Here is a 26,022-nt window from a genome sequence, read left to right on the forward strand (position 1 = left end):
TCTACCAAGTCCGTTTCTGAGAAAAGACTCCGCTTGGAAATGAGCAGCATCAAAGAACTTGTTCAAATGCAGAGGATTGAGCGTGTGTTATGGAGCAACACAAAAGAACAGCTTGCGGACTGTGACCAAAAAGGGTGCATCAGCTCACCAGCTGCTGAAAGCACTAAGTGATGGACAATGGGAGCTTCAATAAGTGGGGCACTTTAAAGATATCTTTTTTTTTTATTTCATTAAAATTGGTGTTCTCTCTTCTTTCAGGGTGCCAGATAATTGTGAAGATTTTAGTTAAATATTTTACTGGTGTTTTTTTTTTTAAGACAACGAGTTTGTTAAACATGAATGTATTTTATTTAGCGGCTCACAGACTTATTTTGACCAAAAATGTTTTGGGCGGAGCTATAGTCCGCCTTGTGGTGTGTTGCGGCAGTTCATTAAAAAGTTTGGAAACGAATGACGTGGTTGTCTTGTGTAGTGACTAACACAATGAACTTTTTATATACACCTTTATATAATAGCCACAAGAGACACACAGGCCAGTCCCAAGTCTGGATGAAAGGTGAGGGTGGCATACTAACCCTTATCATGCTGGATTTAAATGGGCATTTTTATTGCCCATGAAGAAGTTTTATTTCTTAATTAATAAAATATCGTGAGAATCACTGACAAACCATACATTTCCTGAAAGGGTGGACTTTGGGGAATAACCTAGTGAGATTTTTGCAAAGCCTTACCTGCTCGGGGGTGATTTATAACCCTAATTACCTGTTAATTAGCTAATTAACAGGTATGCTCAGGTGAGCCAAAAAGGGGTGAAACGTCGTTTAATAAGACAAGATATAAACACTAAATTTTCAGGATATGTCCTTGGGGGAACTAGTAGTACATTTTTGCAAATTCAGCTCATTTGCATAAACCGTTGCCATGGCAACAGCAGATACCCTAGCAACTGGGGGTATACGGGGTTTAGCATGGTCTGGTTGTACCAGAGAGGGTCAGAATAGTTATTATTTTTGTTGTAATGAACTAATGTAGACCTAGTTTGGCTATTTTGACAGATTATCATCATCTTTGGATATTTGAATAATATAATATGGGATCAGATCTAATTTACCACATTACTTTATCTGTTCTATTTCAGGTCATAGCAACCAACATTTATACTTCATTCTTTAATCACTAAAAGTTGATACACATGTAGCCATATTTCTTGGCAGTGTATCCTGAAATTTTGATATTAATATACAAAGTCTGAACGATTTCACACCATCTGAAGCTAAAAAGTGCGTGCGTTGAAATGCTGTTTTACGATTTGGCGAGTTGTAAATCGAGCGTGATGTCGCGCGCTCTGATTGGCTGCCGAGTTCAAAATGAAGCCGTTCGTTAACACCCGATAGTTAATTTATGCATGATCTTATTTAAACTGTTTACCTGGCCTTTGGCCAGGTTGGGGAGCGTGGAGTTTGAACATATTTCTATTTGAATTTCACCGTTCTGATGGTCTCCTTGCCGCAACCGTCTTCATCTACAAGATGCTATTTTCCCGCCAAAATGACGCTTCCGAACAGTGCCGAACATCTCCAAAGATGCACGAAGACGACACACTCCTGCCACGGAGCAGAGCGGGATGAAAACAAAGATGGCAGACCTCGTATCAAAAAGGTGCATTTTACGAACAATTTCTTCACAATTCTGGGTAAAATACGAGTAATAAACTTTGTTAATTTGTATCGAAAATGTACTGGCCCACCCGGGCCACTGTTTGGCCAAATTTAGTGGCCCGAACTGGCCCGAAAGACGTAAAAAACACCACCGGGCCATCGGGCAAGTGCTAATGTCGAGCCCTGTGATGTTGGGATTTCAGCTATAAATTCGCCCACATCCAGCATTTCTACTAAACCTAGACTATCAACTTTCATATGCAGCTTCTGCTGTATAATTCTTGACAGTTTCCCTGGTTGCAGCAATGTCCTTACATTCCACGATCTAATTCTGAGGTAGTCACTTGATGACGGTGCAGGTCTGCCCAGCTCCTTACAGGTCCTCCACTGGGCTGGACCACCAGAGTCCAAGCTGGTGCCCCGTTTGACAAGGTCGACACTGTTTTCTACTCTCTGAGCTATAGTGTATACGAAGGGGCTAATAGTTGTAGCAGGGCCCCAGATCTACTACAACTTGCAATACTCAGCTAACTTGAGTGATGAGTGCCAGCCATTGTTCCTATAGGAGACTTCCGTCTGCCACACATTCTCTATCCACCAGTAACCCTCTGCAGAGTTCCTATGCTGAACAGAGAAACCACTGTGTTGCAATCCCACAGCCACCTGGTTGCAGTTTAACGCACCGGCGCGGGAACCGACATGACAATCATCAGAGCCAAATGAAAACAAATAAATAAATATATTTTCACGTAAGTTTTGTTTTATGTTCATGTCAGTTTTGAGGGTCCACCCCCTGGTGGTGGTGCTGCGGCAGCACCCCCTGGTGGTGGTGCTGCGGCAGCACCCCCTGGTGGTGGTGCTGCGGCAGCACCCCCTGGTGGTGGTGCTGCGGCAGCACCCCCTGGTGGTGGTGCTGCGGCAGCACCCCCTGGTGGTGGTGCTGCGGCAGCACCCCCTGGTGGTGGTGGTGCTGCGGCAGCACCCCCTGGTGGTGGTGGTGCTGCGGCAGCACCCCCTGGTGGTGGTGGTGCTGCGGCAGCACCCCCTGGTGGTGGTGGTGCTGCGGCAGCACCCCCTGGTGGTGGTGCTGCGGCAGCACCCCCTGGTGGTGGTGCTGCGGCAGCACCCCCTGGTGGTGGTGCTGCGGCAGCACCCCCTGGTGGTGGTGCTGCGGCAGCACCCCCTGGTGGTGGTGCTGCGGCAGCACCCCCTGGTGGTGGTGCTGCGGCAGCACCCCCTGGTGGTGGTGCTGCGGCAGCACCCCCTGGTGGTGGTGCTGCGGCAGCACCCCCTGGTGGTGGTGCTGCGGCAGCACCCCCTGGTGGTGGTGCTGCGGCAGCACCCCCTGGTGGTGGTGGTGGTGCTGCGGCAGCACCCCCTGGTGGTGGACCCTCAAAACTGACATGAACATAAAACAAAACTTACGTGAAAATATATTTATTTATTTGTTTTCATTTGGCTCTGATGATTGTCATGTTTTAGATGTAGGATGATGAGGGCTACATTTTAGTTATTTAAAAAAGGATTTAATTAAAACTTATAACTTAATATGTAGCCTAGTGGACCATCAGAATTTTTTTTGTCGTGACGTTGACGTTCAGCTTTTCAGCGCGCGAAATTACAACAGGAAGCGAGTACGGGTCGACCGTCTGTAGAGAAGAGTAAGAGTTAGTTAGTTGAAACTTAATAGTTACTATGTCTCAGAAGAGAACCGTGTGGATTTAAGTGGAATAATTGCGACAAGTCATATGATCAAGACAGCGTTTTAAGGTAAGGCCATTTGGTTATTAATTTTGCTCGCTGTGTCATGTTCACTTGAGCCTATTTGGTATGCCTTGAACAAGTGCAGGTGTTGCTAGCATCGTGCTTTGAAGTTGACTCAGATGTAACTACAATCTTAAAAAATGTTCGTTTAAAACGGTGTGTCCATGCTCATCATGTTTTACTTTTCTTAATGGAGAGTGTGAAATACCGCTGCATCACTTTTATGAGTGATTTTTGCAATAGAACACTAAGTTAGTGTCACTAACCCATAGTAGTAGGATGAGTGGGTTCATGGATTTCGGTCTGTTGATTGAGAGAACCATGGTGTTTGTGTTGTTCCAGCGAGAGTGTTGTTCTGTTTCATGTGTGTGCGCGCGCGCGTGTGCGTGCGACTAACTACTGTATTTGAAATGCACACTCGCTTGACTGGATCTGGGTATGTAAGGCTGTAATCGGGTGGAATCCGCGTCTCCTTCAGTTTATCTAGAGCAGATGTAAAACCTGCGACTGTTAAACCACAGCTGTGCGCTTCTGCTTCTAAAATAACCTGTCCTTCGTAATCGTGTTAACTGAGAATTGTCGTTGACAGACAGGCTTCAGATTCTTCCGTCATCACTCAAAAAAAAAAAAAAACCCATCGTTTTTACGGATTAGGCCTATAAGTAGTAGGCAGTTTAACGAAATATTGCAATTGCAAGCTTAAAAGGATTTCGGACGCCTGATTGGTTAAAATGCAGGAAATTTCATCTAAGAAATACAAAATTTTATGGGGGAGGACCCCCAGACCCCCCTTCAAAAAAATGTCCCAGGTCACGTCACAGCACCCCCTGCCGACAATGTCTTCCCGCGCCGCTGGTTTAACGTCATGCCCAGGACGAGTGCTGATTTCAGAAAACCCAAAATAAATAAAAACTTGTGAACAAAATTCTTGTTTATTTTTCAATTAAAGATGTATGTTGTCTAATCATTCTGCCACAGAAGAAAGAACAGTTCTAAATCATTGAATATCATGGCAATATTGGGCTTTCATGTGCATGCATGTAAACTTATGACCATAACTATAAATTCAGCAGAATTTTTTAGCTCAGGTTGGCTTGCGCAACATTTACACACAACTTTACTTAAAAAAAAAAAAAATTACGCCAGCTGTTTCTCTCTTATCTTCTGCAAACTCACTGTGCTTCGTGTGCGAGGAAGCGTGGTATTGTCAATATTCACAGGAAATAAGGAGGAATAGTGGCACTTTATGTAATGAGCACAAATGCTGTATAATCGATGCTGCAGACAGGGTAGAAGTCAGAAGAGTGTATTTTTATACTGTATTGATCAACCACAGAAGCCCAAGAAAAATCCTAATATCAGACATGCTTTTAAAAAAAAAAACCCTAGCAGTTTCCGAAAGCAAATAAGTTAAAGTGCTGATGACACGTTTTTGACATCTTTGGCGATGTTTTATAACAAAAAGTAATTCCCGATGATCCATATATTAATTCACGAAGGCGCCTATTTTACAAGTTATGATGATAAACGCGGCTATTTGGGCAAATTTGACGGGGCTGCAGCACCCAGGAGACGAAGGAGGAGGAGGAGCTATATGACGTCAGCGAAAGAACCTTCCTCCTAACTTACTAGTTTGTTGTTGATGCGACAGGTGTTCAGTTTATCATTATTAGTATTTTTATTAGACATTATTGTACACATTATAAATATAAATATATACAGTTATTATGCCTTCGCGTTGTGTTGCCGGCTTTTGCTCCAAAACCCACAAAGATGGGGTAAGTTTATTCAAGTTTCCCAGAGATCCCGAGCTGCATGCGAAGTGGGTGAAGCAAGTCAGGCACACTCGTGACAAGTGGGAGCCCTCACCAACATCCGTCCTGTGCTCTGAACACTTCGATTTGGATTGTTTTGACACCCTTCCCAGCTTAAAAGAATCTCTTGGGTGTTCAGTTCAGCACAAACGTGTGTTACTACCATCAGCAGTGCCTACACAGTGTTGCCAGATTGGGAGGTTTCCTGCCCAGTTGGGCGGTTTCAAGTGCATTTTGGTGGGTTTTGAACATATTTTGGGCTGGAAAACGTCAGCAGTATCTGTTGCCAGATACTGCTGACGTTTTCCAGCCCAAAATATGTTCAAAACCCACCAAAATGCACTTGAAACCGCCCAACTGGGCGGGAAACCTCCCAATCTGGCAACACTGCCAGTATTCCGGAGGGGGTCTACTAGTAGCTATGCCGGATCCAAAGACAGTCCTCCTGTCAGAACATGTGTTGTGAAATGACATAAGATAAAGGTATGTAGAGCTATAGATTCTACATGATAACCATAAATGTAATCAAAGTCGGCGTGATATCAGTCATGTATTTGCTTGTGAAAGCTTGCGGCTTTCATGTAACTGCCGCCTAGCAACGAGAGGCAAAGGGTAAAGAGGGTAGGCTATCACAGATTCTATTCGGAAGAGATCAACACAATTCTAGACTCCCAGAAGAGGAAGAGCTAGCACTAGAGAGTTCACTGGCGTTTTCATGCGCCATTTCCATTGAGTAGAACAGCCAGTGAACCGCAGCGTGTTCTTCCGCTGACGTCACAACATGGCCGCGAGCCACGGACCCAGTTTTCTTGCGCTGTGCAATTAAAAGTTGGATATTTGCGTAACAACAGCTTCTTTTCACGTAATTATAACAGAAATCTAACATGTTTGCCATGTTGTATAGTTTATTTAAGAAATTGCATAGTGTCATGTTCGTGTCATCAGCCCTTTAATACACATTGATGCTACAGTGCACTCTGTAAATTAACGTCCTTAGTGAAAATGTGTTATTTCAATACCAAAAACCCTCCTGAACTATATAGGTATACAAGGCCACTTTTACATACCATCCCATAAAGCAGGCCTCAGTTTTAAAGCATGTCCCTTTTAGATCCAATAACGAATGCAATGAATATGACATGTCAAATATCACTGTGCTGTTTGTCATTACTCACGTGGAGGTGATGGTTCGGAAGCGCTCCTGGCCCGCTGTGTCCCAAATCTGCAACTTCACCTTCTCACCATTGATCTCTACTGTTCGGATCTTGAAGTCAACTCCTATAGTGGTAATATAGCTACCTGCACAACACAACACTCAACTGTATCACCAGATGGGGGAATTTTATGTAAATCAACTACCATTTTCAAGCCAGAATAAGGAGAAGAGCCCTCAGGTCTTGCCTGTTCAACATTTTACTGCTCAATTTAAAAAGAATATTAAAATGACTTCAAACACTGAGTACACCGGTACCTGAAAATGTGTTGTCTGCAAAGCGCAGTAAAAGACTGCTCTTTCCCACACCTGTGGAAAAAAAGAAGCAGGTTTTAAAAATTGAGATAATGGATCAAACAGATTTCATTTCACAGCTGATACTAACAGCCAAATACAGAATAAAATGAGCAAGTTTCCTGATTAGTTTGTGTGTCTTAAGCCCAGCGCACACCTTCCCGATTTGATCGGGGCTTCGTGTGTCGGGCGATCTGTTACGAGTGAATGAGCTCGATTTGATCGGTTCAAAATTCCCCGCACACATTTGCGAGACATCGTACACATTCAGCCCAAATAGATAGTCACATGTTCAATATATCACGATATGTTAGTACAAAATAAAATTACACACACACACACACACTAAATTTTGAATATTAGAATCAAAAAGGGATAATAATCCCAACTAGACAAAATCAATAATAAGAATTTATTCTAACTTGCTCAGTCATTCTTAAAATTCAACTTATTCTGGGATTCCAGACAAGTGATTTCTGTACCACTGACAATACTATACTACTTTACCAGGCATTTTCAAAATTGACACAATTACAGCCATAGCCTCATTCCTCTTTTCCCGTTTGCTGTAATCAGGTGAACTAATATGTCATGAAGACAGGTGGATGCTTCCCAAAGTGACAAGTTGTGCTTCCCAGTCTGCAGTCCACATGTGCGCAATCCTGGCACTCCAATTGGCTGTTTAAAATTATCATAACCGATGAGATCGTAGTAACAACGCACACACTACCGATTGTGTTTCGTATGAGGAGATCACATCCGAAAATATCAAGACCAGTTTGATCTGAACCGAGCAACCGATGAAATCGGCTATGAGGTGCCCCTGCACACATTTACGATTTGCAAGCGATTTAATCGGCCCGACAAAATAGTAAGCGAATTGGGAAGGTGTGCAATGGACTTTAGGTGTTCAGCGTTTACTGGGTGAACACCTTTCACAACTCAGATTCCTCTGTACAAAGCTGGTTAATTTTTGTTGGTTAAGAAACCTTGAACTAGCAATCAAGAACTAGCTAGCTTTAACCTCACAACTCTACTTACCCATTTTTATTAATTGCGACAAAAAATCTGAAACAAAGTTTACCCTACAGTAACAAGCAACTCTATACAGACATTTGGTCAGCAACTACAGCTCAAATTAAAAGAAGTGGAGAAAAATAATTGAAGCTAGGTGAGGAACTGTCAGGAACAAGTAGTCTTGGAGCATCTCTCCACTGACAACTGGGGCTACCTTCTCTGGAGATTCTAGGAGATTCAGCTCTCTATTCTCACAGAAGATGCCAACACCATCCAACTAAAAATCGCAGACAGTAGTAAAATCAAGTTCAGCATAAATTCCAGCCTCAAGATGGCTAAAATGGTATCCTCTGGATCTAACCCAGATCCACTATTCATAAGGTAAAAGTTTGGTCTCAAGTGTCCCTAAATAAATAAATAAAAAGCTTAGAAATCAGGACATTTACTCCTACACATAAGGCCAAAATAGAAGCAAATGGACAAACATTTGTTTGCACAAAACTAAAGAAAACTAAAAACTATTCTTTATTCTTTTAAAAACATTCTTTAGTCTTAAGATTTTAGATTTAGTAGTGCTTCAAAAGTGTCTTGATCTGTTAACAGTAGTGAACGGTAACTGCACTGACAAGACACACACCCACGATCATCTGAGCAAACAAAGCATTATCAGACAATGCAGTTCTCAAAGACATACTGGCATAATCAAGTTTTCCTTTTTGCCCCCAATTATATATTTAAGCAGTAATCAAATACAGTGCAATTTCAACTGGTTGGCTCTGTTCATGAAGAGTATAACATTTTAGTTTACACACATCTAAACCACAGCATAATTGGTTTTGGCTCTTATTAGGCTTGAGAATTAAAAGTCACGCTGCGCTATATTGAGGCTGCTCTGCAATTTTGGTAGGGCAAGTTCTCTGCTTCTCCGACTAATGTCCTCCTTACCTGATTACTGGCTTTTATCGGATAGCCTTCTCTAACTCTAAGCAGAGTCCCAGTTGGGCCATATTCAAGTCAAGTCAAGGTTGTTTATTGTCATTTGCATGTTTCACATGTAAACGAAATTTGAGCCTCAGGGCCAGCAGCGTATATAAATAGAAGAATTAAAATTAAAAATAAATAGAAAAATAGTGCAACCATGATTAAAAAGTGTTCAGGTGAACAGTGAAAACTTCAATAATGTGCAAAAATATAAAATGAGGAGAGTGGGGGGGTAGCATCAGAGCTTAGGCTTAGTGTTCATTAGTCTCACAGCTTCTCAGAAGAAACTGCGCTGGAGCCTTGATGTTTTGGCCCTGATGCTGCAGTCTTTTTCCTGAGGAGAGGAGGCTGAATAGTCTGTGCGCTGGGTGGGTGGAGTCACCCATGACGCGGGCCACTCTGCTCCTGCACTGGCTGTTGTAGATGTCTTCTATGGACGGCAGGCTGCAACAGGTGATCTTCTGTGCTGTGCGCACCACCCTCTGCAGAGCCTTCCTGTCCACAGCCAAGCAGTTTCCATACCAGGAGGTGATGGGGCAGGTCAGTGTGCTCTCCACCACACACCTGTAGAAGGCTCCCAAGACCGCAGGGCTCAGTCCGGCCTGCCTTAGACTCCTCAAAAAGTAGAGTGGTCTTCTTGACCACGCTGGCTGTGTTCATGGTCCACTTCAAGTCACTAGAGATGTACAGCCCCAGGTACTTGATACCGTGGACCATCTCTACAGCTTCTCTGATGTAGAGGGGGGAGGGGGCGGTCACCTCTCCTGAAGTCCACAACCATGTCCTTTGTTTTCCCCACATTGATGCAGAGATTGTTGTCCCTGCACCAGTCCACCAGGTCCTCCACCTCCTGCCTGTATGCGGACTCATCGCCATGGGATATCTGTCCCACCACCGCCATGTCGTCCACGAACTTCACAATACGACTGCCCAGATGTTTAGCGGAGCAGTCATATGTGAGCAGAGTGTAGAGCAGGGGGCTAAGGACGCAACCCTGGGGGGGAGCCGGTGTTGAAGATGATGGTAGAAGAGACGCTGTGGATCTTTACTGTCTGTGGCCTGTGTGTCAGGAAATCCAGTACCCAGTTGCAGAGGGATGGTGTTAATCCAAGCAGCAGCAGTTTGTTGACTAAAGTCTGTGGGTCGATCGTGTTGAACGCCGAGCTAAAGTCCAGGAAGAGCAGCCTCACATAGGTGTCTCTGCTCTCCAGGTGGGTGGGAGCAGAGTGGACAATGGATGAGATGGCGTCCTCTACAGACCTGGTCCATGACCAGGCATTCAAAGCATTTCATGACTATCAGGGTGAGAGCTACTGGTCGATAGTTGTTCATACTCCTCACTGCTGCACACTTGGGCACTGGAATGATGGAAGATGTCTTCAGACACACTGGCACCACAGCCTGGGAGAGGGAGGTGTTAAAGATGTCTGTCCACACCTCAGTGAGCTCATGTGCACAGGCCTTCAGGACCCTCCCCAGGATGATGTCTGGTCCTGCTGACTCGCGGGGGTTGACACGCTACAGAGTCCTCCTCACATCGTCTGCTGACACGCTGAATGATGGTAGCTCACCCTCTGGGATAGTGAGCCTGGTGCAGGTGGGGGTGGGTTGGCAGGTTAAAAATGGGCATAGAAGGCGTTGAGGGTGTCTGGCAGGGATGGGTCCCGAGGACACTCTGCACTCTTCCTGTTGTAGCCTGTGATTGCCTTTATGCCCTGCCACATGCTCCGAGGGTCGTTGGATGCAAAGTGACCCTGGATTTTATCAGCATGTGCTCTTTTTGCCCATGTCACACCCGCTTGGAGGTCCCTCCTCACCGCTCTCAGTGCCAGTGCATCTCCAGACCTGAAAGCTGCGTCACGTGCTCTCAGGAGACGCTGAACCTCACCACTCATCCACGGCTCCTGGTTGGGACGTATGACGTTCTTGGTGGTGGTGGTGACGTCATTGATGCATTTCTGGATGAAGCCAGAGACGGCCGAGGTATACTCCTCCAGATCTACACCTTCACCGGTGGTAGCACCTTCCCTGAAGACCCGCCAGTCCATCCACTCAAAGCAGTCCTACAGTGCAGGGACTGCTGTGCTGGGCCACACAGTGATGGTCTTCCATGTTGGCCTGTGGTTTTTCAGCACAGGTTGATGGACAGGGACCAGCAGGACGGAGATGTGATCAGAGAAGCCTAGGTAGGGCCGTGGCACCGCAGCATATGCACCCTGCTTGCTGGTGTAGACCTGGTCCAGAGTATTGCCTCCCCGGTTGCAATGTCTATGTTCTTGTAAAACCAGGGCAGGCAGTCCGTCAGACAGGTGTGATTAAAGTCCTCAGCAAATCACAAAAAATACCTCTTGGTGTTGATCCTGCAGCTCGCTGACATGTGCGTGCAGCTCCGTGCCAGCGTGCGCCCTCGGAGGAATGTAAACAATCACCAGCAACACTACTGTAAACTCCCAAGGCAGGTAATGCAGGCAGCACTTTAGCGACAAACTCCGCAGATTCAGAGCAATGCTGGCTTACCAGGACGCAGTTTGTGCACCAGTTCTTGTTGATATAAGCACAGAGTCCTCCACCCCAGCTTCCCCCCCCCCCTCGACAGCTGATCGTGGTCAGCGCAGAAGTAGTCCGTCCAGGTGGTACACGGAGTCTGGCATGTTGTCGTTCAGCCAGGTCTCGGTGAGCAGGAAAGCACAGCAATCTCCTTGTGGAAGTTCAGTCTCAGCCTAAACAGGTTAATCTTGTTGTCCAGAGAGCAGACGTTAGACAGGAACAGAGCTGGAAGAGCGGGTCTGTTAGCCCTTAGCCTAGCTAGCAGGCCGGCTCTCTTCCCCCTCTTCTGCCTCCAGGGGCACCGTTGTCTCCTTGCGCACTGCTACTTTGTTTTCCTTCATCCACTCTCCTTTAACAGCCCAAAACGTCCCAACACTGCCTTGAGGTCTGGTTTCAGTTCCACATTCAGGTTCCCCAGAATAAATAGGTCCTGTGCACTGTATTTCAGCCTCGGTTTGTTGCATGAGTTAATAGAAAAGATAGGAAGGGGTCATACGCTAACCAGGAGTCGAGAAGCTGCTGCACCCCGCCATCTTATCACTCTTCCCATTCTTATCCAAGTTCCATTAATGGATTAAATAATGATAGTCTGCTGGATGTTCAAGGTTTGAGACCAACATCCAAACCCTGATACTTTTACAGAACTTTATCATGAACCCGTTTTGCCACTTCCTTAGTCTACATGATGCTGCTAGTTTAGGTTTGCTTTATCTGTCTACCTACCCTATACCTACATACACACACACACACACACACACACGTATACATCAGGGCTGAACGATATGGACAAAATTTCATATCTCGATATTCATGCCAGATAACTCAATATCGATACAATATGACTACGGGTTTGGTAAAAACCAAGCATTTTTCAGAAAAATAAAAACATCATAATACAAAAAAATGTGGAAAGTGCAGTTTTATTTTTAAGAACTCACTGCCAGTCATCAACATTAACATAAATTATGAATAAATACATTACAAATCAAACATTTTACTGCAGCTCTGCTTTAACAATGGGTCTGTGGTTGTGGCGAAATGATCGATTTCACGGAGCTCGGATTCAACATTCATTTTACACTCATTATAGAGTTTCGGAATGGCCACTTGATTAAAATGTGTTCGGGATGGTATTTTATATCGCTTGTCCAGCGTCTGAACCATTTTTTTAAAGCCCTCTTTCGAGACTGTACACAGGTACCATGTCTTTTGCAATGTGGTATGTTATAGCGTCTGTAATTTCTTTATGTCTGGTGGACGTCGACTCATACGGTGTAACACTACTGAACGCATCAGCAATCAAACTTTGCTTTGGCTTATTTTGGGATGACTGAGAAGTCCCCGGTGTTTCTTTCATTGTCATACACTCTTTGCGCAGCACGTGATGGTGTTGTTTCAGGTGGTGAAAAATGTTTGTTGTGCTACCTTGCTTCGTCGCAATTTGTGCTAAGCACGACCTGCACAACACCTCACTCTGGTTAACATAGTCCTTTTTGAATCCAAAATACCTCCAAATAATGGAGGATGATTTATGTTTTGGCACCAAGTCAGATTCTGCACCGCCACCGGACGCATTTTCTTTTTAATTTCCCCGCTGTGTCTGTAGTGTGCGCGCACATCGGTCTCCGTCTCCCTCACTCCCGCCCTCATATGTTTGTCATTGGTTGGCTTCAGCTGTCGATCCACTGCAAGCATGAAATTAGGATTGTGGGTGGTTGGCTGGCCTTAGCGGTGCATTCAAGGGCAATAGTAAAAATTGTGTTTGTTGTGACTGCCAGAGCTGTACATGCGGGGGGAGGGGAAATCTATATCGTCTATATCATTGCTTTTTCGATATTAATATATTGAATGTTCATAGCTAGATATAGATACAATAACGATATATCGTTCAGCCCTTATATTTTATATATATATATATATATATATATATATATATATATATATATATATATATATTATATATATATATATATATAAATAAAAAATCTCCTTCTCACCCCCGGCGGGGGGTGGTATCCATGTCATCCTCAAGCTCGGGTCCTCTACCAGAGGCCTGGGAGTTTGAGGGTTCTGCGCAGTATCTTCGATGTTCCTAGGACTGCGCTCTTCTGGACTGAGGCTTCAGATGTTGTTCCTGGGATTTGCTGGAGCCACTCTCCCAGTTTGGGGGTTACTGCCCCAAGTGCCCCCACTACCACAGGGACCACGCAACCCTTGACCTTCCACATCTGTTCCAGCTGCTCTTTCAACCCTTGATACTTCTCAAGTTTCTCATGTTCCTTCTTCCTGATGTTGGCGTCAGCTGGGATCGCCACATCTATCACCACCACCCTCTTCTGCTCTTTGTCCACCACCACTACCGTATGTCTGGTTGGTTAGCCAGGATCTGTTTGTCAGTCTGGAAGCTGGAGTCCCACAGAACCTTGGCCCTGTTGTTCTCAGCCACCTTCTGTGGTATGGCCCATTGGGACTTGGGTACTTCTATTCCATACTGGTTGCAGATGTTCCTGTATACTATCCCAGCCACTTGGTTGTGCCTCTCCATGTATGCTGATCCAGCTAGCATCTTACACCCTGCTACTATGTGCTGGACTGTTTCAGGGGCTTCTTTGCACAGTCTGCATCTTGGGTCTGATCTACTCTGGTAGATCCTGGCCTCTATGGCTCTTGTGCTTATGGCCTGTTCTTGTGCTGCCATGATTTTGTGCCTCTGTGCTGTCTGTCAGTCCTGCATTATCCAGCCACTGGTAGGATTTCTTGATATCAGCCACTTCCTCTATCTGACGGTGGTACATGCCATGTAGGGGTTTGTCCCTCCAGGTTGTCTGTTCCTCCTCCTCCTCTGCACTCTCATCAGGGTTCTGCTGCCTGAGACATTTCACTTAGCAGTTCATCCTTTGGGGCCATCTTTCTGATGTATTCTCGGATTTTCGATGTTTCATCCTGGACCGTGGTCTTGATGCTCACTAGCCCTTGGCCTCCCTCTTTCCACTTAGTGTATAGTCTCAGGGTGCTGGACTTGGGGTGGAACCCTCCATGCATGGTGAGGAGCTTTCTAGTCTTGATATCTGTGGCTTCTATATCCTCCTTTGGCCAGTTTATGATACCAGCGGGGTATCTGATGACTGGTAGTGCGTACATGTTGATGGCTCGGACCTTGTTCTTACCAGTCAGCTGACTTTTCAGGACCTGCCTTACTCTCTGGAGGTATTTGGCTGTGGTTGACTTCCTTGTGGCCTCTTCATGGTTTCCATTAGCCTGTGGGATGCCAAAGTACTTGTAGCTGTCTTGGATATCACCTATGTTGCCCTCTGGTAGGTCAATCCCCTCAGTCCGGATCATCTTGCCTCTCTTTGAGACCATCCGGCCACACTTGTCCAATCCGAATGACATCCCTATGTCATCGCTGTAGATCCGGGTGGTGTGGATCAGCGAGTCCATTTCTCGCTCGTATATGCCGCACTTGATGTTGACTTGGGCAATGGGTTTTGAGTTGGCCTCTAGGGTTGTCTTCCACATTTCCATTGAGTTCTGGATGAAGGTCCTTAGGTTCCTGTTGATCTTATACAGTTCCAGACATTCCAGTATCCATGTGTGTGGCATTGAGTCGTAGGCTTTCTTGTAGTCAATCCAGGCAGTGCACAGGTTGGTCTGTCTCTTCTTACAGTCTCGGGCGACTGTTCTATCAACCAGTAGCTGGTACTTGATGAACCCACAGCTGGTTCATCTGTGCTGCTAGGCGTTCATGGAGTGCAGTTCTTCAGCCAGTACGTATGGATCATATCGGAGCCTGGTGCTGTCCAGCTCTTCATCTTTGACACTCTTTCTTGGACATCTGCCATTGAGATGGTTACTGGGTGCCCCTTTATTCCTGGGTACCCCTTTATTCACCATGTTCCCTTTCTGTAGTTCAGCTAGCTGGCTAACTTCTCTCCGTGCTGCCTTTATCTTGGCCTCTAATCGCCTTTGCCCAGGTTGGTGGATACTGGTCTCAGTGATCGTTGTTCTTGTGGAGATTGTCTTCAGAGCAGCATTCACATCTACTAGTAGATCTTCTGAAGGTATTCGTCGGGGGTTCCAGGTTTCCAGTTGGGTCACGATCTTCCTTCTCAGGTCTTCCAATCTCTGGTTGTGGGGATGATGTCATCCCCGCTGACCTGTCTTCCTGGCTCCCCCTTGCCATAGCATCATTGTTGTATTTCATTAATCTCTAGTAGATAGTAGATTTCGATTACGGTGGGTTTCGAAGTATCCACTGGTCCCACATTCGCTGCATGTATCCCCTCTCTTGTTGTATAGTAGCATTCCAGCAATTCTGTATTTTCTGTCCTCGTCCATCGATGTCTTGTTCCAGTAGCCCATTTCTCATCAGTTTGCCCTGGTTCCCTAGCAACTGACGCAGACCTTGTTGACGGGCGACGTCTGAGCTGGTATGACTATCAGTTATGTCTTCATGTCTTCAGCCTGAGGTAGGCTGATATATCATGAGGGGTCTTGCCTAAGGACCCTTACTGGATGATGTTTTGCCCCGACCGGGATTCGAACCCCGATCTCCTGCGTCGTAGTCAGTGAGCATTACCACTGTACTATCCAGCTGAGATATATATATATATATATATATATATATATATATATATATATATATTATTATTATTTTTTTAATCCAGCTGATAGTATATGAAGAGTTCAGATGCAAAACCCCCTAAACACCATCTCTGTGAAAAATGAGTTAATTATGTTGTGTGAATCCTGTCTACATCTAGTATACGGTATGTAACTGAAATATTTTTGTAAAAAAATTACACAAAAACTACTCCCCGTCTTGTCTAAAATATCGGTTTAGTATCAAAAACCTCTAAACGCCACTTCACTTTAGCAGCAAAAGCCTCTACTTTCAACAACCAATCAGAACGTGACCTGGACTCGCGTGCCATAACGTTTGTAAACAAAGTTTCGTCAGGAAAACTTTATTCACAGGAAGATTTTTGCGAAATGGCAGCTAATACCGACATGAATTACGATGGCATGAATGAACCTGTCCTCCAGACAGTGAATGGGCGGAGGAAACGTCGTGTTGTGGAAAATCATGGTCGCTATTTAGCGAAAATGAAGCGATATAGCGGCGAAAATGTTGAAAATGGAATAGTCTGCCATCACAACAGCTTGATGTGCGCCACGGTAAGCTTAACTCAGATCGACCTGGCTTACTTCAAAAAACAGTTATACACGTCCAAAGATAAGTTTGAACAGGACGCTATACTTCTGTCTCACTTGAATATTATGCCGGTTAAGCGGAGGAGAGAACAAGTTGACGATGAGGGGAAGAGACGACAAAGAGACATGACCATCTAATTATTATTATTTTAATAATAATTAAAATAATATTAATAATATTAATATATAATATAAATAATATTATTTACCATCAAATCAAATTATTATTATTATTATTATCACAGTTATTGTGTCAATGTTGTTAATGTTACTAACTTAAACTTGCCCTTCTTGGCAGAATATTGCTTGTTGCATTTACTGTACATGTATTTGTGTTAAGATTTGCATGTTGTTTACACCAGGTTTTTATTGCACTTCAGTATTATTCCAATGTATTTTATTTGGTTTAGTACTTTGTATCATTTGCTTGGAAAGCAAAAGTCTGCTGATGTGAAGAAAATAAACCTATTGGCGTTGTTTAAACTGTGTGGATTTCAAATTTCTTAAATGTTGACATGACAGGCCTTTTGCCTTAATTTATGAAGAGTGTTGGTATTTATTTAGGTATTGCTTAAAAACATGACACGATTATCTCATGATCATAGGTCCATTAACTTAGCTATGAATGTGCCAACCACACCACCATCACTATTACAACCACCCTATATGTGTGGCATACTAATTTTCAATGTTTCCAGTTGTATCTCTGGTGATTTTGTAACACTTACCCATGTCTGTAAGGAAAAAATGAATTTAGAGGTTTTTGCACACAAAGAACCTATGGATTTAGCTGGTTTTGACGCAAAAGAAAGAAAATATTTGTTAAAAACAGTAATTTTGCTGAAGTAACATTTGTGAGATTAACACAGTGTTTTCCCTAACTAATAACCTTGTGATTTCAAATTAATCTAGGTTTCTATACTTAAATACAAAGGCCTGATAAAAAATGGCCTTTTTCTCAAAAAGTGGTCAAGTGGAGTTAGAGGGTTTTGCATCTGAACTCTTCATATATATATATATATATATATATATATATATATATATATATATATATATATATATATATACACACACACAATTAATAGATACATAATACACAATACTTGCATATCAAAACATCAAATGTTTTTCAATGCTAAATGTTTTGAATTGGACTTTTAATATTAGAATCAGTTCAGTTGTACTGAATTATTTTTCATGTTATATGATATTTCATATTGTAAGGGGCTTGAATTTGAGTTCAATAAACAGAACACTCCGTTTATATTTTTGTCTGAATTGGTTGCATCTTTTCATATAGGGAGCTACCTTAACAGCACTGAATACTTGAGTGCTACTGTAGAGATACATTATACGCTGCCATTCATAATTAAGTCTAGAGCTTCTGAACTTTAACATCATGGTGAAGAAAAAAACTGCGATTTCCTGGCAACAAAATTGTGGCTAGTGAAAAGGCTGAATGGCTAGCGACTCGGGAAAACCACTAGCCACAGTGGCCGGTGAGCAAAAAAGTTAATGTAAAGCCTTGACACATACACACACACGTGTAATTTATATTTTTATATATATATATGCACGCGCATATGAAGCTGGGGGTTGAATAACAATGCACATGCACACGTGTTAAAATATTTACATTTTCATTTGAACTTCAAAGTTAAGTCAACTTCTGTTGTCAAAATAATTCATATGTATTAAATATTTTGCTGTTTAATGAGGTTTGTCATCATTATCTTTCATCCACATCACTAAAATGTCTTTTGAGGTGAGGGGGTTGAATATTTCTGATTGCAACTGATTATAATTTAAATAAATTGGGGTGTTTTTTTTGTTTAAAAAAAAAAAAAACTGTTCATGAAAGATTACAGGAGTGTGGCGGTTTTTCATGAAAAGTTTTTTTTTTTTTTTTTATATTGAGCTTGACACTTCAGTTGCAGACAAGTAGACTTTTAAACTAATTGTGTGACTCCCTATGGCAAATAGTTGCACAGAATGCATTTACAGATTTTACATCAACTTATTTGTAAATTTTTCCAATATTGACCCCCCCCCTTTTCAATTTATGGATTATTTTGTGTAAATTCCTGGCACAAATCACAATTAAGTCCATTCTAGGTTATAAAATATTGAAAAGTTCCAGAGATTAATACTTCTACTTACACTGTACCTACAGCCCACTTTTGGCCCTTTTCCACTACCCTTTTTCAGCTCACTTCAGCCCGACACGGCTCACGTTTCGACTACCAAAAAACAGCACGACTCGGCTCGCTTCAGCTCTGCTTAGCCCCTAAAACTCGCACCGTTTTGGAGTGGGGCTGAAGCGAGCCAAAGCGAGCCGAGTGAGGCTGGGGGCGTGAGCAGACACTCCCCTGTGCACTGATTGGTGAGGAGGAGTGTCCTCACATGCCCACACACGCCCCGCGAGCACGCTGGGATCTGTAAACACCGTAAACCCGGAAGAAGAATTACGAGAATTTCTGAAGCCTTATGCGCCTCGCCTCATCTATACGCTCTTGCCAGTATCTGTTGGCGTTGTCGGTGACAACAAGCCACAGAACCAAGACCAGCAACACTAACGACTCCATGTCCTCCATGTTTATTGTTTACTATCCGGGTCGTGAGACTACCACTTAAAAGCTCACTGATGTCACTGTTTGCGCTGCTTAACGACATCACGTGACGTCCACCCACTTTCGCTAACTCCACCCAATGTGTCCACCCACTTCCAGCCAGCACGGTTCAGCGCGGTTGTAGTCGAAATGCAACTCCAACAGCCCCGCTCAGCTCGACTCAGCACAGCACGGCACGGCTCAGCCGCGTTTGTAGTGGAAAAGCGGCAATATTGCTATAATGGACAATGTTCATTAGCTCAAATTTAAAAAAAAAAAAAAAAAAAAAAACACTACTACAGGCCAGACAGTTTGTCCAATACACAACTTCATGCAGTCAGACACAGAATTTTACAGTGTTTCTGTAGTAAAGCAATGAAGCAGCAGATATTTATTAGAAAAATAATGATAACATTGAAACACTAAAAATGTGCCAATTACTAACAAAGTACCATTTTTTTCTGAGACCAGGTCAACACCCTATTCTATAACACAGGACAATATCAGCAAGGAACGTTTATCAGATGGTACCTCACCTAAGGCCTCAATAACAGGCCATACTGGGCATGTATCTGCTTGGAAACACTGAGGCCAGTGTATGAGCACAGGAGTGTGTGCAGAGGACACTTGCTATTTTGAAACCAGTCTGTGGATAGGCAGTGCCAGAAGCAATGTATGAACAGCAGAGTGTTGCAGCCTTAATGCGACAATGCATACACCTGATAGATGCACACGAGTTGAAAATGCAATAATACAATGCATCTTCGTGCACTGATACAGTGGTCACCACTGAACTTATTCATACTTCAAAGCCACCTGCTACCCGAAGAAATCTGCACAATCAGCAACCACAAAAACCAACAGCTCAATTGCTAGGGTTAACAGCCACGCAGAAGAAAACATTAACGACATCTTGATCCACATTCTCAAGGAGATTAATCTGTATGCATGTATTGCCATAAAGAGGTATAGCCTATATTGTATTTAGTTGGTACTACACAACAGTTTAAAAAAACAAACAAACAAACAAACAAACAAACATACAATTCTAATGATAAATGTTGTGGTATGCCTTACATCTGAACCAAGTAAACCTGAAGATTACACACTGCTACATATTAAACTCTCATATATCTTATATTACGTACAAAATACCCTTACCAGAGTAAGTTTTAACTAACCCTAACCCTGCATGCGACCCCTATTGAATGCCAGGAAGGTGTAAAGTAGGAAAGTTTATAGATCACATGTGTAACTCAACAAGAATCCTCATCTAAATACATGATTGATGAGCATGCTCACAGTACATCACATACAGCCAACCGGTACACTCTCTTACCAGACCTTCCACCAAAATAAAAACTCAGCACAGGTAACATAGAAACTTGATTTATTTTCGGGGGGTTGGAGGTCTTTCCAAAGGTTCACTGGTCTAGAAGGCACAAGATTCGTGAGGTACCCATTTCCAACAAATATTTTCATTTCGAACGCAAAACTGTCATGTATATTTCTGTTCATGCTGCGCTGAATCATCCCTTCTCTATACTGCCTCTAGTTCAACTACTCTCTTTTCCAGACGAAAATAACATTAGCGATTAGAAAGTTAAATCATATTGGTAGGCAACTGTAAGAATGTATACTTTTTAAATGAAGCTTAGTTTAACCAACACTAACACATCCGGCCTAGTTGGTTGATATGCTCAGTTCTGATTATTAATTAAAAAACCCTCTCGGCTTGCACGAAGAAAATATTAAAGCAAAGATTAGTTAAAGACTATTTAGTGATTTCCGCGGCTCAACAACGATACCCACGTTACATTATATGATTCTCAATCATGCAAATGATCAGGTTAGCCCGCAGTCAGGCCTACTTCCCGTGGCACATCAGCGGGGTTGCTTACCACTGTCGCCGATAATGAGCAGTTTGAAGAGGTAATCGTAGTCCCTGGCCATGCCGGTAGTGTCGGCTAAACTCGCCGCGCCTACTCTGTCGCTTTACGCCTCCTGTCCTGGCTCATGAACCGAATCCGCACTAAATTAATTCAGTAGACGACCCACCGGTGGTGAAATTACACTGTCGTTTATCATTCCAAAAAACGGACGTATTTTTTTTTTTTCAGGAGTTCAGGACTACACGTAAAGCGGAAACTAAGCTTCCTTTTTGAACTGAATGCTAAGCTAATGGCATCAGTGCCAATTGGTTCCCGTGTAACGTAAATAGTTGATGTTGTGAAAAGTTGACGCATTGAGCTTAAACTCGCATGCGCGATAGTTTGTGCGTTGTACGTAATCTCGTACAAAATCCACACTCTCGCGATGTACAGCGATACAGGCGATTTCTTGACTACTCTGCGGAACAAGCTTCAAATCGGATACTAACAAATAAGCGCTAGAAGCATAGAAAATAGCCTTTAGTTTAAGCATAACTTCACACCACACTTTGGAACAATCAGCACATATTATACAAAAATAAATCTATTTTTAAAGATTTCATAGATGAAGACTATTGTTTTTGGTGATTTTTTTTCCCCTTTCTTCCAAAAGTTGTTCGGTTTTGGCCGAAATTTTAACCGCTGGTAGCCATGGACAACGGAAGGTCACTGACCTAAAATGAGTGACCTTGACCTATTTTTCAATGTCACAGAGCATATTTTATGAGGTTTTTATTAGTGCGCTTGCCAAAGGCAAGCACACTATTGTTCTTCTTAAGTTTACTTATTCCGACACGTTTTTTGGGTCCACTACTCCTCCTAGGGCGTTCGAGATAGAGACACTGTTCCAACTCTGAGACGTCTGGCCCGAAGTGGTGTAGTGTGCTTGTATATAGCTTTTGGATCAACACGCCCGTTCTCTTGCTCTTGTCGTTTTTCTTTTGGTTTTTTCCTATAGAGAATGAATAGGGCTCATGAATCGAATCGTCCTACTCGGATACGCTCCACCGCAGATGCACCAAACTTCATGTGATACTTCAGGCCAACTCCCCCAACACATACATGCAATCGGTTCTGACCCGCACTCATATTTAGGGCCCGAGCACCGTTCGGTGCGAAGACCCTATTGTTTTTCGAAGGATTATTCAAAAAACCGCTTCTCAGCCACAGACGCATGGCCCAGGGACTTCATAGCGCCCCCTAATGTCATGGAGTCCTTGGATTGGCATATAGTTTAAGCTACACATACCAAATTCGGGACGTATGTAGTTCGTCCCAAGCCGAACAACTTTCGTATATACATTGCATTAGCCACGCCCAACAGGAAGTGAGGTAATTGGGCTTATATGCGTTTGGACATATGGTCATTTTTAACGTACTCCTCCTAGACAGTTCATCAGATTCATGTCAAACTTGGCAAACATTATGCCAAGATATTGCTGATGTTGAATTGCGAAGGGATTTTTGATATGTTATAATATGTTGAAATGACAATATTATGAATTTTAATACTTAGGCCGTAAGGTGAACCTCGAAAAGTCCTTCCGAAAAGGGATCCCGCTCCGACCTCTCCAAACCGCACACGCTTCAGTTCATAAAAAAGAATGAGTTGTGGTAAGATTACAACAAAAAGTTCGCGTCACAGAATCGCGCTTATTTCTTAAATCGCAACATTTAATGAAGAACTAGTATCTTCAAGGCGTATGTACATATTCGGCAGGCGTAATAACACTTTGGCTCGCGAGAGGTGCCACGGTTGAAACGTCATCAGACTGGACGAATCGGGTAGCTGGTAGCTCCCAGCTGTGTTTGGTAAACAGAAGCAGCATGGCAGCCACCGGAGTAGCAGTGCTATCATCCAGCAGTACCGAAGAAGAAGAAAACTCGGCCGAAACTGTTGAAAAAACTAAATCTTCGACACGTAAGACTTGTTATATGCGCATATCTTCTGTGAAGCATGAAAAAACACAGAATTTCACCAGCATATGGTGGAATACTTACCGAAACAGCCTTCGGCAGTGGCTGGAGTTGAGGGTGAGTGCAGACACGTATCCGAACATTACAAACACTGTCTTGACTTGGATTTTGATAAAATTCCTGAAGACGCGGCTTTCCATCCCACATGTTACTGGAGGTTCATTGACAAGCGCAAAATTGAAAGAGCAAAAAGGCATCTCGTGCGAGAGAAAGAGCGGAGAGATGATAAACAAGACCCCCAGACCAGCGAGGCTATCCCTGCAACAGTCACTACGTTTACATGCACATAGAGAGAATCGAATTTCTGCCGTTGCTCGACTGAAATCGAAGTTCAAAATGCCATGTATACACCTTAATTCGGCTGAAATTGAACCGAACTTGATTTCTCGGAATCGAGCTACACGACCTAGTTTATGCGATTTCTGCCGAGCTACTTTGTGCATGTATACCCTATCGAGCTAGTTGTCGAGCTACTTCCGGAAGTGACGAGTGACGAGACCACAAGCGGGAAACACAACAGCCTCGGTCGGCATGACAACAGTAGTAGCAAGCAGCAGAAGAGGTCAGGAGGAACAAACGAAGAAGAGAAAATGGCGATGTAGAGCTCTCTGAAGTGTGGGTGGAGCACAGAGGATGGCAGGACAAAGCTTCTGGTACTAATAGGCTTTTTATTGTCAGACTTTTCAGTTTAACAGCCTACTTTTATTCTTGAGAGAAGCACGCACGCACACGCGCGCTGTGTTCTAGTCCCGGGATGAGCTGTCCCCTCTGCCTCCTTAAATAGGGCGCGGTTACTGGGAAGCCACACAAACACAGGTTAATTACCGTCAGGTGAAGTGATTCTGCCACTCACCTTCCCTGGCTCCGCCCTCCTGTCACAGACCGGCGCTTGACCACGCCCCCACTGCCACAGGCAAGCAAAAACGTGCACTTCTGGAGCAATGAGGAGACAGAGTTCATGCTCATTCAGCTTAAGGAGTTGAATATATTAAAATTCATGGACGGGAGAAAAACGCGCAATGGAGAACACGGAACTGATAACTTTGTTTACACTCTTGAATAGCTCTTCTTCATGATGACAACCGGAAGTGTACCAACACGATGGGGCGTGTTGCGCCACCTGTGGCTCGGGTGCACAATGCACCTCACACAATAGCCGGATTTCAGTTGTGTGCATGTACGATTGGATTTCTCTGGCACCCTGCTGGGACCTTCAGCTCGATTACCGACAGCAGCTCGATTTGGATGTGCATGTAAACGTACTGACAGACTGGCACGACTCCGACAAGGAAACTTCGTTCCAGATCAAGCCTGTCCATCTCAAGCTCTGGCCCCGTCCTTCCTGCCATCTGTATAATATGCAAGAAAACCTGCAAATATGTCGTCAAGGCTGGCAGACGACAAAAAGAAGCTTTGTCAAGGACACAGACTTTAACCGCAGGTAAGCTAAAAGGCATCTCACCCTCATCCCCCACTACACAGTAGGTAGTCTATGCAAATGCATCCCATCCCCCAGCACACACACACACACACACACACACACAGAGAGAGAGTGAGTAGTTGAATGACTACACTGCTACTGACTGCACAAAATCTCCTTGCATTTGTCTAATTTGAATGTATGTGTGTATTTATATTACATTGACGTACAGATGGCTGTATGAATATGGAAAGATGTCTATTGGTTGTACTTCTGCTGGTGTGCGTGTGTGTGAACTATAATGTGTTGTGTATGTGTGTGGGTATGAGTAAAATAACATTCCAATACATAACTTCCCCATGCCTATAATATTCCAATACCATAAATGACCAAAATGCAGTGTTTGAGTTAAGGACTGCCCCCCCCCTTCTGTCTTAATGCCTGTTGCAAAGATTTTTGACAATAAAGTACACTTTGACTTTAATAGGGTAGTGTGTATGTTTGTATGGATGTCATAGTATGTCTGTGTGCTTTGATGTTAATATGCCACTGAATACTAGTCCACCAGGAAAAATGAAGTCTGACTGTTTGTCTGCCTATCTATCCATCCTTTTTTCTTTTCTTTTGTACAAGGCAAGTTGCAGGACGCTGCTGAAGTAAAGGACGACCATAGCATTCTCGTTCACATCAAGGACAAAGACTGTGTGGCTCTGGAGTGATGCCCTCCACCAGCACTGCAAAAGGGCAAATTATCAGGCTGCAATCATGAGGTCATGTGTGAAACAAAACATTGGCGCTCCATCTCCCACTGGATATGGTTGGCATCTGGAAGATGGAAATCTACAAGTGACATGGATGACAAGAAATCCAGCCCCTGACACTGTTCTGCATGTGATACACTGTGGTTGCAGAGGGAGTGCCTGTGAGACAAACAGATGCTCCTGTCTCTCTGCAGGACTCTGTTGTACAGACTTGTGCAGGTGTTCCAGCTGTTCGAACACAAAGGAAACAGAAGAGAAAGATGATAACTGCCCTGACACTGAGGAATAGCATGTCATGTGGTTTTTACCTCTGTTCTATTCCATTGATATCATCATCATTCATTTTATTATGATGTTTATTTATACATGTATATAAGTTTATGCCAGTCAATGTATACTTGTTATGATTGTTTTTATGTGTTGTATATAGTTGTGAGTGAATAAATGAACAAATGAATACCTGAATGTTCCTTATCATTGATAATTAGAATTATTTCCATTTATTGATAAAAATGACAACATGAAAAGGTCTACCTTATCACCCGCTTGCATCATTGTTCTTTGTGCTATAAATAAAGCACTGTTTGGAATCCATTTAGCCCACTTTAGAAATACATGAATGGTTATCACTGATAATTAAATTGTTTCCATTTATTGATCAAAATGACAAACATGAAAGGTCACTTGCATCATTGTTCTTCGTGCTATAAATAAAGCACTATTTAGAATCCATTTGGCCCACTTTAGAAATACATGAATGATCATTATCATTGATAATTAGAATTATTTCCATTTATTGATCAAAATGACAACATGAAATGT

General features: G+C 43.3%; 1 protein-coding gene across 1 annotated transcript in view; it reads right to left on the reverse strand.

The window, feature by feature from the left end:
• The window catches only part of rab35b (RAB35, member RAS oncogene family b), a 58,682-nt gene extending 37,333 nt beyond the window's left edge, over nt 1-21,349 (reverse strand). Inside the window, exons 1-3 of the mRNA XM_060931787.1 lie at nt 21,013-21,349; nt 6,708-6,758; nt 6,412-6,535 (exon numbers count right to left, since the gene is read on the reverse strand). Coding sequence (XP_060787770.1) covers nt 6,412-6,535; nt 6,708-6,758; nt 21,013-21,064 — 227 coding nt within the window. The 5' untranslated portion in view covers nt 21,065-21,349. The remainder of the gene's footprint in view (nt 1-6,411; nt 6,536-6,707; nt 6,759-21,012) is intronic.
• Nucleotides 21,350-26,022: the final 4,673 nt, after the last annotated feature.

Source organism: Neoarius graeffei, chromosome 10 (genome assembly GCF_027579695.1).
Source record: "Neoarius graeffei isolate fNeoGra1 chromosome 10, fNeoGra1.pri, whole genome shotgun sequence".
NCBI classification, from domain to species: Eukaryota; Metazoa; Chordata; class Actinopteri; order Siluriformes; family Ariidae; genus Neoarius; species Neoarius graeffei.